This window comes from Carassius gibelio, chromosome A16 (assembly GCF_023724105.1).
Source record: "Carassius gibelio isolate Cgi1373 ecotype wild population from Czech Republic chromosome A16, carGib1.2-hapl.c, whole genome shotgun sequence".
NCBI classification, from domain to species: Eukaryota; Metazoa; Chordata; class Actinopteri; order Cypriniformes; family Cyprinidae; genus Carassius; species Carassius gibelio.
This window is the reverse complement of record NC_068386.1, coordinates 946934-960533: the sequence shown is the minus strand read 5'-3', so window position 1 is coordinate 960533 and position 13600 is coordinate 946934. Positions and strand designations below refer to the sequence as shown.

Sequence of the window (13600 nt, the reverse complement as noted above, 5' to 3'; positions counted from 1 at the left end):
AAAACACTATTAACTTAATTTAGAATTTTTTGTATTCTAATATTATGACTTTTTAATTCATAATTTATTTTAAAATATCGAGTTTCCAAGCCATATTTCCCATATTTTATCTCATAATTAAGAATATCAGTTTCGACCTTATAAGATTTGTCATAATTTCCACCTGGTAGGGCAATGTCAAGTCATCATTTCTCATTAGTCATAATTATGATTTACCAAAGCATTATTATAATTTTTTTTCTTCTAACATGGTGCAAATGGGCTTTCATACCAAACAGACCCAAATTTAAGACATTATGACAAATAATTATGGTGTTACTGTAGTAAATATGTGTTGTTCATTAATCATTCATGTTAGTTAATAAATTAACTAAAATTATTGAGCCTGATTGTAAAGTGTTATAGATAAATCTTTACATGTGAATGAATAAAGCGACATGAGAATACTTTTAAGTGCTAATATTTCATCTCAGTTCATCAAGTTTAGAATCTAAACCATCCCAGATTTGCAGATGAATCAGTTTGTTGATAATCGGTCAAATGATTCAGTTCGATTCATTCGAACAGTTAACACTGAATCGTTTGGATATTGGACATTAGGTGGATATTTACGTATAGTCCATTTGAAGAAAACAAAACTTGTCTTCTATCTGTTAACAAAGCAGCTCTTTTCTATATGAACTCGGTGAATCTTTCCCAGAAAGCACAGGTACGTCTGAAAGAGGTCTGTTAAAGATCGCTTCATCTGGAAAGCATCTGCTGTGTACAAACATCTGACAGACATCTCTAAAATATCAGTTTTACATTCATTCTACATTTTAAAGACATATTCTAAACGTCTATTTAACATCTGATACGAAACATCCTTTAGATGTATTGCAGATACTCTAAAAAAATATGTCTTGCAGATGCCATATAGACATTTCTGTGATGTCAGTGTTGCAATTGACTCAATTAAGTCTCGTTGAGGACTAGTGTTGTTGCATTGACACTAAAAAAAACGTGTGCAAAGACATTAAAATTACATTAGAATGACAGTTTGAGGAATTGCTGAACTGATTCAGCCCAAGTGTGAATTAAACTGAGAAATACAGCGAATCTTGGCCACAAAATAAAACATGAGGAGGAAGTTTTAGGAGAGGAAATGGGTGAAAATGTGAGCATGAGTCAGACAAGCACATGGTGAACTTTACATGACATAGAAGATGCTGAGCTAAATATTAATAAATTAATAAAACAACACAATTCTACAAAAATAATTCAGTTTTTGATAAATATGACAGATTAAACATTTATTTTATTGAAAAAAGACCAATTTCAGTTTCATTTAGTTAAAAAACATGTTTCTGTTGTTGTTTTTTTAGTTTTTTGTGCATTGTGAATAAGCAGCTTTTGTGTAAGCATATTCCTTTTCTGCTTTATCCTCCATAACTATTTTCCATAAAGTGCATGCATTACTACAGTGAAGATGTAGGAGCAGGAACGTCATGGAACTGCAGATCAGTGTTACGAAACATGCCAGACCTTCACTTCTGACTTCCTTAAACACTAAAAAAGAGCAGAAAGTCCCCCGGCGGCATCAGTGTGTGTCGTCCATCCATCTGACTGGAGCTCATGGCCCTGGACACACTGATCCGGATCTTTACCATCATGTCAGGTGAGCGATATTTACTCAGTTAATTTGTTTCATTAAATCAGCATATGATCAGGATGCAGTGATCATTTTCTCTGAACATCATCTCAGCACAAACCTATTCAGATTCTCAGACGCATAACTTCCCTGTTTCCATATTCTGATCCTGTTGTGAAATAATCTGTCCTGTGCTGATCTGAAGACACATGTGATGACGAGGACCATAAAAGCACAGTGTTTTACAGTCATTAGAGTTGGACATTTTTAATGAGCAGCTGTTGGTGATGAGATGTGAAATGTTAAAGTTTTTTGTATTTAATTTGTTTTTAGAGCATTGTTGGTAAGACCTTACAATAAGGTCTCATTAGTTCGAGTAGGTTAATGCATTAATTAACAATGAGATAACATTAGCTAAGCAATTTGTTAATGTTAATAAAATAAAATAACTGTTCATTGTATATGAAATGAAAAGTCGAAATTATGAGATGAAAAATAATAACTATAAGGTAAAGAAAATCTAAATTATGAGATGAAAAATAATAACTAAGGTAAAAAGTCGAAATTATAACATGAAAAATTATATCTATAGGGTAAAAAGTCGAAATTATAACATGGAAAGAAATATGTATAGCGTAAAAAGTCAAAACTATGAGAAAATAATATCTATGAGGTAAAAAATTGAAATTATAACTTGAAAAATAATAACTATAAGGTAAAAAGTAAAAACTATGAGATGAAAAATAATATATATAAGGTAAAAAGTCGAAATTATAACATGAAAAATAATAACTATAAAGGTAAAAAGTCAAAACTATGAGATGAAAAATAATATCTATAAGGTAAAAAGTCGAAATTATAACATGAAAAATAATATCTATAGGGTAAAAAGTCGAAATTATAACATGAAAAATAATATGTATAGGGTAAAAAGTCAAAACTATGAGATGAAAAATAATATCTATAAGGTAAAAAATTGAAATTATTGCATGAAAAAGAATAACTATAAGGTAAAAAAAATCTAAATTATGAGATGACAAATAATAACTATAAGGTAAAAAGTCGAAATTATAACATGAAAAATAATAACTATAAGGTAAAAAGTTAAAACTATGAGATGAAAAATAGTAACTATGAGGTAAAAAGTCGAAATTATAACATGAAAAATAATATATATAAGGTAAAAAGTCGAAATTATAACATGAAAAATAATATATATAAGGTAAAAAGTCGAAATTATAACATGAAAAATAATATATTTAAGGTAAAAAGTCGAAATTATAACATGAAAAATTATATCTATAGGGTAAAAAGTCAAAACTATGAGATGAAAAATAAAATCTATAAGGTAAAAAGTTGAAATTATAACATGAAAGTAATAACAATAAGGTAAAAAGTCGAATTATAACATGAAAAATAATAACTATAGGGTAAAAAGTAAAAACTATGAGATTAAAAATAATATCTATAAGGTAAAAAGTCGAAATTATAACATGAAAAATAATAACTAAGTTATTAAGTTAAAACTATGAGATGAAAAATAGTAACTATGAGGTAAAAAGTCGAAATTATAACATGAAAAATAGTAACTATGAGGTAAAAAAGTCGAAATTATAACATGAAAAATATTAACTATATGGTAAAAAGTCAAAACTATGAGATGAAAAATAATATCTATAAGGTAAAAAAAATTGAAATTATTACATGAAAAATAATAACTATAAGGTAAAAAAATCTAAATTATGAGATGAAAAATAATAACTACAAGGTAAAAAGTCGAAATTATAACATGAAAAATAATAACTATAAGGTAAAAAGTCGAAATTATAACATGGAAAATAATAACTATAAGGTAAAAAGTTAAAACTATGAGATGAAAAATAGTAACTATGAGGAAAAAAGTAGAAATTATAAAATTAAAAATAATATATTTAAGGTAAAAAGTCAAAATTATAACATAAAAATAATATCTATAAGATATAAAGTCGAAATTATAACATGAAAAATAATATCTATAGGGTAAAAAGTCGAAATTATAACATGAAAGTAATAACAATAAGGTAAAAAGTCGAAATTATTACATGAAAATAATAACTATAAGGTAAAAAGTCGAAATTATTACATGAAAATAATAATTATAGGGTAAAAAGTCGAAATTATAACATGAAAAATAATAACTATAGGGTAAAAAGTCAAAACTATGAAATGAAAAAGAATATCTATAAGGTAAAAAGTCGAAATTATAAAATTGAAAGTAATAACAATAAGGTAAAAAGTCGACATTATTACATGAAAATAATAACAATAAGGTAAAAAGTCAAAATTATTACATGAAAATAATAACTATAAGGTAAAAAGTTGAAATTATTACATGAAGAATAATATCTATAGTAATATCTATATATAATGTATCTATCTATGTATAATGTATTAGTTAATGTAGGAATAAAAATTAACTAAGTTTAATAAATGCTTTGGCAGTATTTTCCATTCTTCATTCATGTTAACTTTAAAATTGATTAAAACTAACAATAAATACTGTACAGATTTTTAAAAACAATAAATAACAATGACGCAAACTCACAAAAAGTCAAAAATTGTAGTGTTAACTATTAATAATGTATTAATATATGCTGACATTAAATTTATTAATTAGATTTTGTAATAAAAATTTCATAAAAATGTAATTATTTTACAGGAATGATCTCCAAAAGTAAATTGAGTTGAAGTTTGTAATATAACCCTATGCTTGCTGTTGTTGTGTGTGTTCAGTGAGTGCGTTTGGGAGGAGTGCTGCTGTCTCTGTGTCTGTCCCAGGACGAGTGCTGGCTCTGGAGGGCTCGTGTCTCATCATCCCCTGCTCCTTCAGTCCTGCTCCAGACGCTCAGAAGATGGAGCTTCGGCTCGTCAGATCCGCGACGCCGTTTCTCATGATGCTGCGATGGCCGGTGTTCAGCTCTGTGCGCGGCGACATCATTCAATCCGACTTCAGAGAGCGCACGGCGCTCGCAGGGAACATCAGCGCCGGCGACTGCTCCATCAGCATCAGCAGCATCAGGAGCAACGACCAGAACACATACGTACTGCAGATGAGGGAGCGGGGTCAAAGGTCATGGCCTGCGAGCAGCCAGGTCAACATCAGCGTGACTGGTATACTCGTGTTGCTCTGATGGGATGCAATGCTATGATCGTTAACTAAAGCCAGAAAAAAAACATTTAAAATGTTACTTGAAATAAAAATGTATTTAAACTGAAATAAAATACCATTTCACCATTAATATAATATTGTAATTTTTCATTTAGTTTAACTTGTAATTGAATAGCTAATAATGAAATAACTAAAGGTGATTAGTAGTTAGTAGCTTATTAGAAATTAATATTTACATATAGCAAAAAAAATGAAATTATAAATGAAATTGTTATTTTAAAAAATGAAACAATTTTAAAAATATAAAAAATTGTATAGATATATTTAAGAACTAATAAAAATGACGAAAACAACATAATCTCTCAATTTAACTAAAATTGAAATGTAAAAACAGTGAATCTAAAAATCTAAAAACAAACTTAAAATATTTTTAAAAATTCAAGTCAAATTAAAATTCCTACAACTTTAAAGTTAAAACTAAAAAATGTATAAAATCAAATATAATTCAAAATATAAAAATAAAACATTTAGAAAATAAAATAAAAACCGCAACTATAAAAATAAAATCTAATTCAAAATAGAAAAAATATACATTTAAAAAATTATCAAAATAACAAAAATAAAAAAGTGTAACTTTAAAATGTAAATGTATAATTGAAAATAATAATTCACAATATTAATAAAAATATAAATAAAAAATAAATAAAATCGAAAAAAATCAAAACAAAACATAGACATTTAAAAATATAAAAATAACAAAGCCAAAAAAAACTTTACAATTAAATTTAATAATTGAAAATAAAAAATAACATTAATAAAATATAAACATATTATAAAAAAGTAATAAATTAATTTGTAACAATTAATTAATAAAAAAAGACAAAACTGCACAACAAAATGACTAAAACTTTAAAAATGAATGTAAAATATTAAAAAATAAATAAATAAATAAATATATTGTGTTCAAAAAGAATTGTATGGACAATAAATAAATAAATAAAAGGCTAACTCAAGATCTTAGTACAATAATGGTACTAAAACAGCAGTGATGTGTTGTTTGTATGTAATAACAGAATATGTATGTGTTTTTCTCACGAGGTTCGCCAGAGCCGCCGGAGCTCACGGACCCGGGGCCGGTGAAGGAGGGCCATCGGATCGTGTTGAACTGTTCGACAAGGCTCAGCTGTCCGTCTGATCGACCTCGTCTGCTGTGGAAGTGGGAGCGAGGCGATCCGACCGGGAGCAGTGTTCACGGAGACACAGAGCTGCTGCGGGACACTGGCTGGTTTCCGGTGCTTCAGACCAGCCTCGTCTTCACCGTCCCGCGGCACACAAACCCCAGAGTCAGATGTGAGGTGGAGTACCCCAATAACAGACGATCCTCGGCCACCCGCGAGATCCTCGTGCACTGTGAGAAACAAACCCTCATCTCACACAAACCCACAGAAGACTCGGCTTCTCTCCATTCAGTCTCACTGCTGCATGATATTAACTGATAGAACAGCATCAGAAGCAGACAATAGCTCATTTTCAGACCTTTTTATTTACAGAGATGCAATTTGAATTAACTCACTTAAATATTTTAGTGTTTATATTGTATTGTAAATTATATTTTTAATTATGATCATACAATTAATTAGTTCTTAAGGTTTTAGACTTTTTATTATGACAGTTTTTTCATGAGTTTTCTGCTAATTTGGGTCTATATTTAATTATTTTTAATTATTTACATTAATTTTTTATTATTAAAATAATTTTGTTCACAACATAAATACTACACATACTTATTTAAATATTATAATCATATATAATAATAATAATAATAACATTTAATTATAAATTCCAGGTCAGCATTTCCAAAATGTTTGTAGTTATTTGTGACTATATTTATTTTTAACTCTATAAATTTTGTTATATTTTTTATAATGATTTTACCCTGTAGCAAATTCAGTAATTGTACTTATAGTACATAATATAATATAATATAATATAATATAATATAATATAATATAATATAATATATTATATTTCTAATAATTATAAATATTTACAATCTAGATGTTTTAATAACAGAATGTTCTTTAGCTTTTATTTACCAATAACTGTAATTTCCATGACTTTTGTAGTTATTTGTGGATTTACTATATTTAAATACATATTTTATAGTTAAACATTTATTTTATCGATTTTTTTTTGCCTAAAAATAACAATTTCAATAAATTTGCTAATAACAGAATTATTATTTAAGTTTTATAAATGATATTAATAATAATATTTAATCAAAATAATACAATGAAACAATTATACAGTATTAATAATAACAAATATTAAATTGAATTAAAATAATAAAAAAAATTAAAATCTGGAAATTTCAATAACTGAATGTTCTTCGGGGTGCACATTTATAGTAAAAACAAAAATGTTTTTCCAATGATAAAAAAAGTAATAATTTCAATGTTTTATGAATTTCCAGGATTCTTCCAGGTCTATAAGTCACACTTAGGTTTAGGAAATCTGAAATAAAAATGAGGGAACCATGTATGAGCATGCATCTTGATCTCGAGTTGTTGTTTGAGCTCGCTCAAAGCTGACTCTGCTTGTGTTTGTGGTCTCAGTTCCTCCCAGAGACGTGTGTGTTCAGGTCGTGAGCGCGTCGGTGCGTCTCGGAGGAAACGCTCTGCTCCTCTGCTCCTGTAAGGCAGACCCCCCGGTCACGGAGTACCAGTGGTGGAGCGTCGAGGCGGGAAGCACGCGGATCCTGTCCAAACACACGCACAGCGTCCGGATCTATAACATCAGCCGAGACACGCGCGTCCAGTGCAGCGCTGCTAACCGCCTGGGACGCGCCTCGTCCCCCCCGACGCCCCTCAACGCGCAGTGTGAGTTAGTTCTGCCTCCGTGACGCTTGGCGTTGAAGGTTCCAGTCCCGTATCTGTTACTGAGCATTGAAATATAATTTTCCTTCCATCTCATATTTCTTCATCACTAATGTTCCTGTGGAGCTCTGTTAATATGGAAGTCCATTTCCGCCATTTCATAAAAAATAAAAAAGTAATTGAGACTTTTTATCTCACAATTCTCACTTTTTTCAATTATAAAGATGCGAATTATAAAGTCAGAATTGCGAATATATAAACTTGCTGAGAAAAAAAGTCGCTAGTCGAGCTATAGTCTACGGAGCCATGCACGTGACATGCAAGAAAAATAGTAGGCTTAGCCCGTTAACACCAAGAGCGATAACTATAAAAATAACTATAAAGATAACGATACTAGCGTCCAGACCAGCAAACAATATTGTCTGTGTATTCTAAGCGAACACGCCTCTGCTGCTTTAAATTCTGAGCTCATTACAGCAGGATTGATTCTGATTGGTTGGGAATGTTTTTATCGGTCATCAGTAAAAAAAAAAAAATTGTTCTGAAAGTGATTCCAACAGGTGGCGGTATGCACTGAGAATGCAATGCGCCAAAAAACGAAAGAAGAAGAAGAAGAAGTGATTCCAACGATATCGTTTCTCTTTGCCTTTATCGTTATTGTTGCGGTGTGTACGCCGCTATTCTTTAATATTGAGAACGATTTTTTTTACTATATCTTTATCATTATCTTTATAGTTATTGTGCTTGCTGTGAACGGGCCTTAAATCGTGTGCACGATTTACTAATTCGTTCCCTCACTGTACTAAAACGTGCACACGATTACTATTGCGTTCCCTCGATTTACTATTTCGTTCACTCGATTTATTAATTGTGTGCACGATTTACTAATTAGTTCCCTCACTGTACTAAAACGTGCACACGATTACTATTGCGTTCCCTCGATTTACTATTTCGTTCACTCGATTTATTAATTGTGTGCACGATTTACTAATTCGTTCCCTCACTGTACTAAAACGTGCACACGATTACTATTGCGTTCCCTCGATTTACTATTTCGTTCACTCGATTTATTAATTGTGTGCACGATTTACTAATTAGTTCCCTCACTGTACTAAAACGTGCACACGATTACTATTGCGTTCCCTCGATTTACTATTTCATTCACTCGATTTATTAATTGTGTGCACGATTTACTAATTCATTCCCTCGATTTGCTAAATCATGCACACAATTTATTTATTTTTTCTTGCATGTCATGTGCGGGGCTCTGTAATAGTCGCAAATTATAAATTCAGTGGCGGAAACGGGCTTCCATGGTTTTAGTTGGCTATAATTGCAATGCTGTTTTTTTAATATCTTCTGTTTTTGTTTTAATTTCATTGAAAGTTTGGGTAACACTGTTTTATTTCTTCTTCTATTTTTAGTTGTTTTATTATAATTAGTTTATGTATAGTTTTTATTATTTTGTATTTAAACATTTGTAATTTAGTACTTCAGGTGAAATTAACATAAAATGAGATTTTTTAAGGATTGTATTTAGTTTCATTTAATGTTTATCTTATTTAAAGTAACAATATTTTTATGGTTTTACATTTAATTTTAGGGTTTAATGTTAAGTACGATTGAGATTATTTTCAGTTTGTTTTAATTCCTATATCCTTCTTTTTGTTTTAATTATAATTCACATTATAATAAATTTGTTGTGTATTTTTGTGATTTTTCTAGTATTTTTATTTTTTATATATGTTTACATAATTTTTACTCATGATTTCAGTTTTACATTGTTAAACTGACTTTAAATGGAAAATGTTGCCTTGTTTTTTTTTATATAATTTTATTCCCATTAACGTCAAGTAACAAATATGTTTATATTTTTTATGACTTTATTTTAAATTTTAGTTTATATTTTAATATCAAGATGCTACTATATTTTCTGTTAATATTTTTAATTAGTTTTTACTTTTAGATATTTTTTTATTTAGTTCACGTTTTAGTAACTTTGTGTGTGTCATGTTCTTTTTTTTAATGTCTATAGTTTTTATTCATTTTTACTTCATTTTAAAAATGCTAAGAATTGTACTAAATTATTATAATTTTTTTACAGTTAACATTTATATATATCTCATGTTCTCATGGTTCTGTGTCTCGTGGTTCTGTGTCTCGTGTTCTCATGGTTCTTTGTCTCGTGTTCTCCTGGATCAGTATCTCGTGTTCTCCTGGTTTCATGTTCTCCTGGATTCATGTTCTCCTGGTTCTGTGTCTCATGTTCTCCTGGTTCTGTGTCTTGTGTTCTCGTGGTTCTGTGTCTCGTGTTCTCCTGGTTCTGTGTCTCGTGTTCTCCTGGTTCTGTCTCGTGTTCTCCTGGTTCTGTGTCTCGTGTTCTCCTGGTTCTGTGTCTCGTGTTCTCCTGGTTCTGTCTCGTGTTCTCCTGGTTCTGTGTCTCGTGTTCTCCTGGTTCTGTCTCGTGTTCTCCTGGTTCTGTGTCTCGTGTTCTCCTGGTTCTATGTCTTGTGTTCTCCTGGTTCTGCGTCTCGTGTTCTCCTGGTTCTGCGTCTCATGTTCTCCTGGTTCTGCGTCTCGTGTTCTCCTGGTTCTATGTCTCGTGTTCTCCTGGTTCTGTGTCTCATGTTCTCCTGGTTCTGCGTCTCGTGTTCTCCTGGTTCTGCGTCTCGTGTTCTCCTGGTTCTATGTCTCGTGTTCTCCTGGTTCTGTGTCTCATGTTCTCCTGGTTCTGCGTCTCGTGTTCTCCTGGTTCTATGTCTCGTGTTCTCCTGGTTCTGTGTCTCATGTTCTCCTGGTTCTGCGTCTCGTGTTCTCCTGGTTCTGCGTCTCATGTTCTCCTGGTTCTGTGTCTCTGCAGACGCTCCGCTGATTCTGTCTCGCTCGTCCTGTGACTGGGACGGGACACTGTTGTCCTGCTCTTGTGTCGTGGACTCGAACCCTCGTCCCGCCGTCACCTGGAGTGTGAACGGCTCTCACCTGCCGGATGGGTTTAACACCTCGTCTTCTTCTTATGTAAACCACACGCTAACGGTGACGCTCCGCGGGATCTCAGACGCGCCGCTGCGGGTGGAGTGTCACGCTGTCAGCGCTCTGGGAAACCACTCACACCTGCTCTATGAGCCTCACGAGGGTACGACACACTACAACTATTCACCCATCTGCTGGTGTTTTTAATATTTGCATAAATGTTTAAATATTTAAAGAAAAAAGTTTGCATATTCCAAATGTTTCTGCATGTTCCACCTGGTTTTGTGATCCTATAAGATGCTGAAGGTGTTGTGTTTGTCAGCAGGTGATCTGAAGTGGACTGTAATCCCGATAGCTGGTGCTGTGCTTCTGCTGCTGCTTCTGCTGCTGGTTTTCTGCTGCTGCAGGACAAACCGAAGGTACAGTAAGATGCTCGGAGCTCATGTGTTCATCTCATCTGACCGTCAGTGTAATAACATCTGAGCTGGTTTCTTGTCTTAAAGGAGACGTGTGATGGCCTACAGGCCTCCAGCTGTGCATCCTGAGCTTCAGGGCCTCTATCAGGAGCGAATGCCCCTCTACATTAACTGCAGCGAAGTCACAAACGTCTACAGCAACGGCAGCTACCAGCTCATCTACCAGAACTGCACTCCGCTCTTCGTGCGGAGCAAACAGGTGCTCTAAAGGGCTCATAGTCATATCTGAAGTCACATTTTTAGACATTTGTCAACAATTTTAAATATATTACTTTTTATTTTTTAATGTAGATTCTTTTTGGATTGTTTTGTTTTGAATTTTGGATTATATATTTTTTTATTTTATTTAATAATTAATTTATTCATTCATTCAGTCATTGGTTTATTCATTCATTCATAAAAAAATTTCCTAAAGGTCCAAATTAAACATTTATTAAAACAATAAAAAATTATAAATAAAATAATTATTTAAAAAATGTAGTAAAATAATAAACTTTGTTTTCAATAATATATTTTTTTAATATTATTAATTAATATTTTATTTGTATTTTTTTATTTAATTTTTATTTTTGTTTGTTTGTTTTGAATTTGGATATTTTTTTTTTAACTTATTCCAAAAATTCCAAAATAAACATTTATTAAAGCCCTATATCATACAAATAATGTTATGTGGAAGTCATGGGGGAAAAATAACTAATAACATTTCTTTTCAATTATTTTTTATTATTAAAATATTTAATCATTTTTTATTTTACTTTATTTTTTCACATTTTTTATTTTACTTTTTTAACAGTTTTGAATTGTTATTCTAAATGTGTTCTTTAATCTAAATGTGTTATTTTTTAAATAATTAAAACAATTTGTATTTTTCTAATTTTAAATTTTTTTATTTGGATTTTTGTTGTTTGTTTTGAATTTTTTTAATATTTTCCCCAAAAATTACAAAATAAACATTTATTAAAGCCCTAAATTATACAAATAATGTTATATGGAAGTCATGGGGGGAAAATAAATAATAAAATATTTAATGGGTTTTATTATTTTACATTATTTTTTCAAATTTCTATTTGACTTTTTAATTGTTTTTAATCAAAAAAACTAATTTAATCTAAACATTATATATATATATATATATATATATATATATATATATATATATATATATATATATTTTTTTTTTTTTTTTTTTTTTTTTTAAATGTACTTATTCCTAAAATTCCAAAACAACATTTTAATGAAACCCTGAAATTATAAAAATAATGTTTTGTTAAAATTATAAGTGAAAGTCATGGGGACAAATACATAATAAATGGTCTGTATTAATAACAGTTATGTGGACTAGCTGCAGGTGATGTTGTTGGTCTGTGTTCTAGATGCACAAGAGACAGAGACGCGGAGCGAGACGCCAGGCACTGAACCCCGTCGCTGTGGACTCGGACACAGCTGTGTATGTGGAGGTCATATGAGCTCAGACTGTCCTTGTGCTTCAGCTCACCTCCAGAAATAAAGAGTCAATAAACTGTGTGTTTGGCATCTCAATCAGTGTGATCAATATGCAGTGATTAAATAGTTCCTTTTATTCCATTTTATTAACATTTATATCTGGTTACAATATTTTTTTATTGTTAGTTTTAGTTTTAATTTTATTAGTTTTTATTAGCATTTTGAGATCATTTTTATTTGAATATCTCCCATTTTTATTTTCATTTTAGTAAGATTTTGTAATTTTAAAAAAAGGTAATGGTTTTTATTTATATATATATATATATATATATATATATATATATATATATATATATATATATATATATATATATATATATATATAAAATAGCTAAATCTAAAACTATTTAGACATATCTAATAAAAACAATAAATGTAAAACAAATAAAAACTAATTCAAAATATTAATAAAAACTATATTAGATACTAAAATAACACTGGTATAATTTTTTTGTGGTGTTAAATTAATTTATTTTTGTTAACTAACAAAGTGCAATTTGAAACTCATAAAATGCATATTACTTTGATAATATTGCTTGTTACGCATGCAAAAATGATCATTTTTATTAAATGACAAGATATGCTGAAATTACTGAAGTAATCTCAGTCATAAATCTTTTTGCAAAGAAAAATCTGATGAGTAATGCAACATGTATATACAATAATATATATATATATAAAAATACATCAAATAAAATAAATAATTAAATAAAAAATGCTGGATTCCTCTTTGCTATAAGACTCAGAGGACTTTTATTCTGCAGTCTTGCGCTCGTAGCTGTGAGTTCCTGAACATAGACATATAAATACCTAGACGCCTCATTGGGCGCTTTGAGCCGTTGCCGCGATACGTCAACACGTCCGCCATGTTAGTGAGGGCAAGACTGCCCTTAAAACAAATGAAAGTAAACGGGTGAGCTGCGGTTTTTACTGAATAAAAACACGATAACGTTCACATTTATCAACCGATTTCAGAGGTTTACGTGCAGTTAAAAAA

At 30.5% G+C, this 13600-nt stretch overlaps 1 protein-coding gene across 4 annotated transcripts; it reads left to right on the top strand.

The window, feature by feature from the left end:
• The first annotated feature begins 1498 nt into the window (after positions 1-1498).
• LOC128030297 (sialoadhesin) lies at positions 1499-12639 on the top strand. 4 transcript variants are annotated; one of them, XM_052617795.1, is made up of 8 exons: positions 1499-1657; positions 4403-4780; positions 5877-6188; positions 7394-7657; positions 10515-10787; positions 10950-11043; positions 11131-11299; positions 12474-12639. In XM_052617795.1, the coding sequence occupies exons 1-8, from the start codon at positions 1615-1617 to the stop codon at positions 12564-12566; spliced, it is 1626 nt and encodes a 541-aa protein (XP_052473755.1). In that variant the 5' UTR covers positions 1499-1614; the 3' UTR covers positions 12567-12639. The 4 variants fall into 4 exon arrangements, with proteins under 4 accessions (XP_052473755.1, XP_052473753.1, XP_052473754.1 ...); XM_052617793.1 differs by having other exon boundaries at positions 11128-11299; XM_052617794.1 differs by having other exon boundaries at positions 10947-11043.
• Positions 12640-13600: the final 961 nt, after the last annotated feature.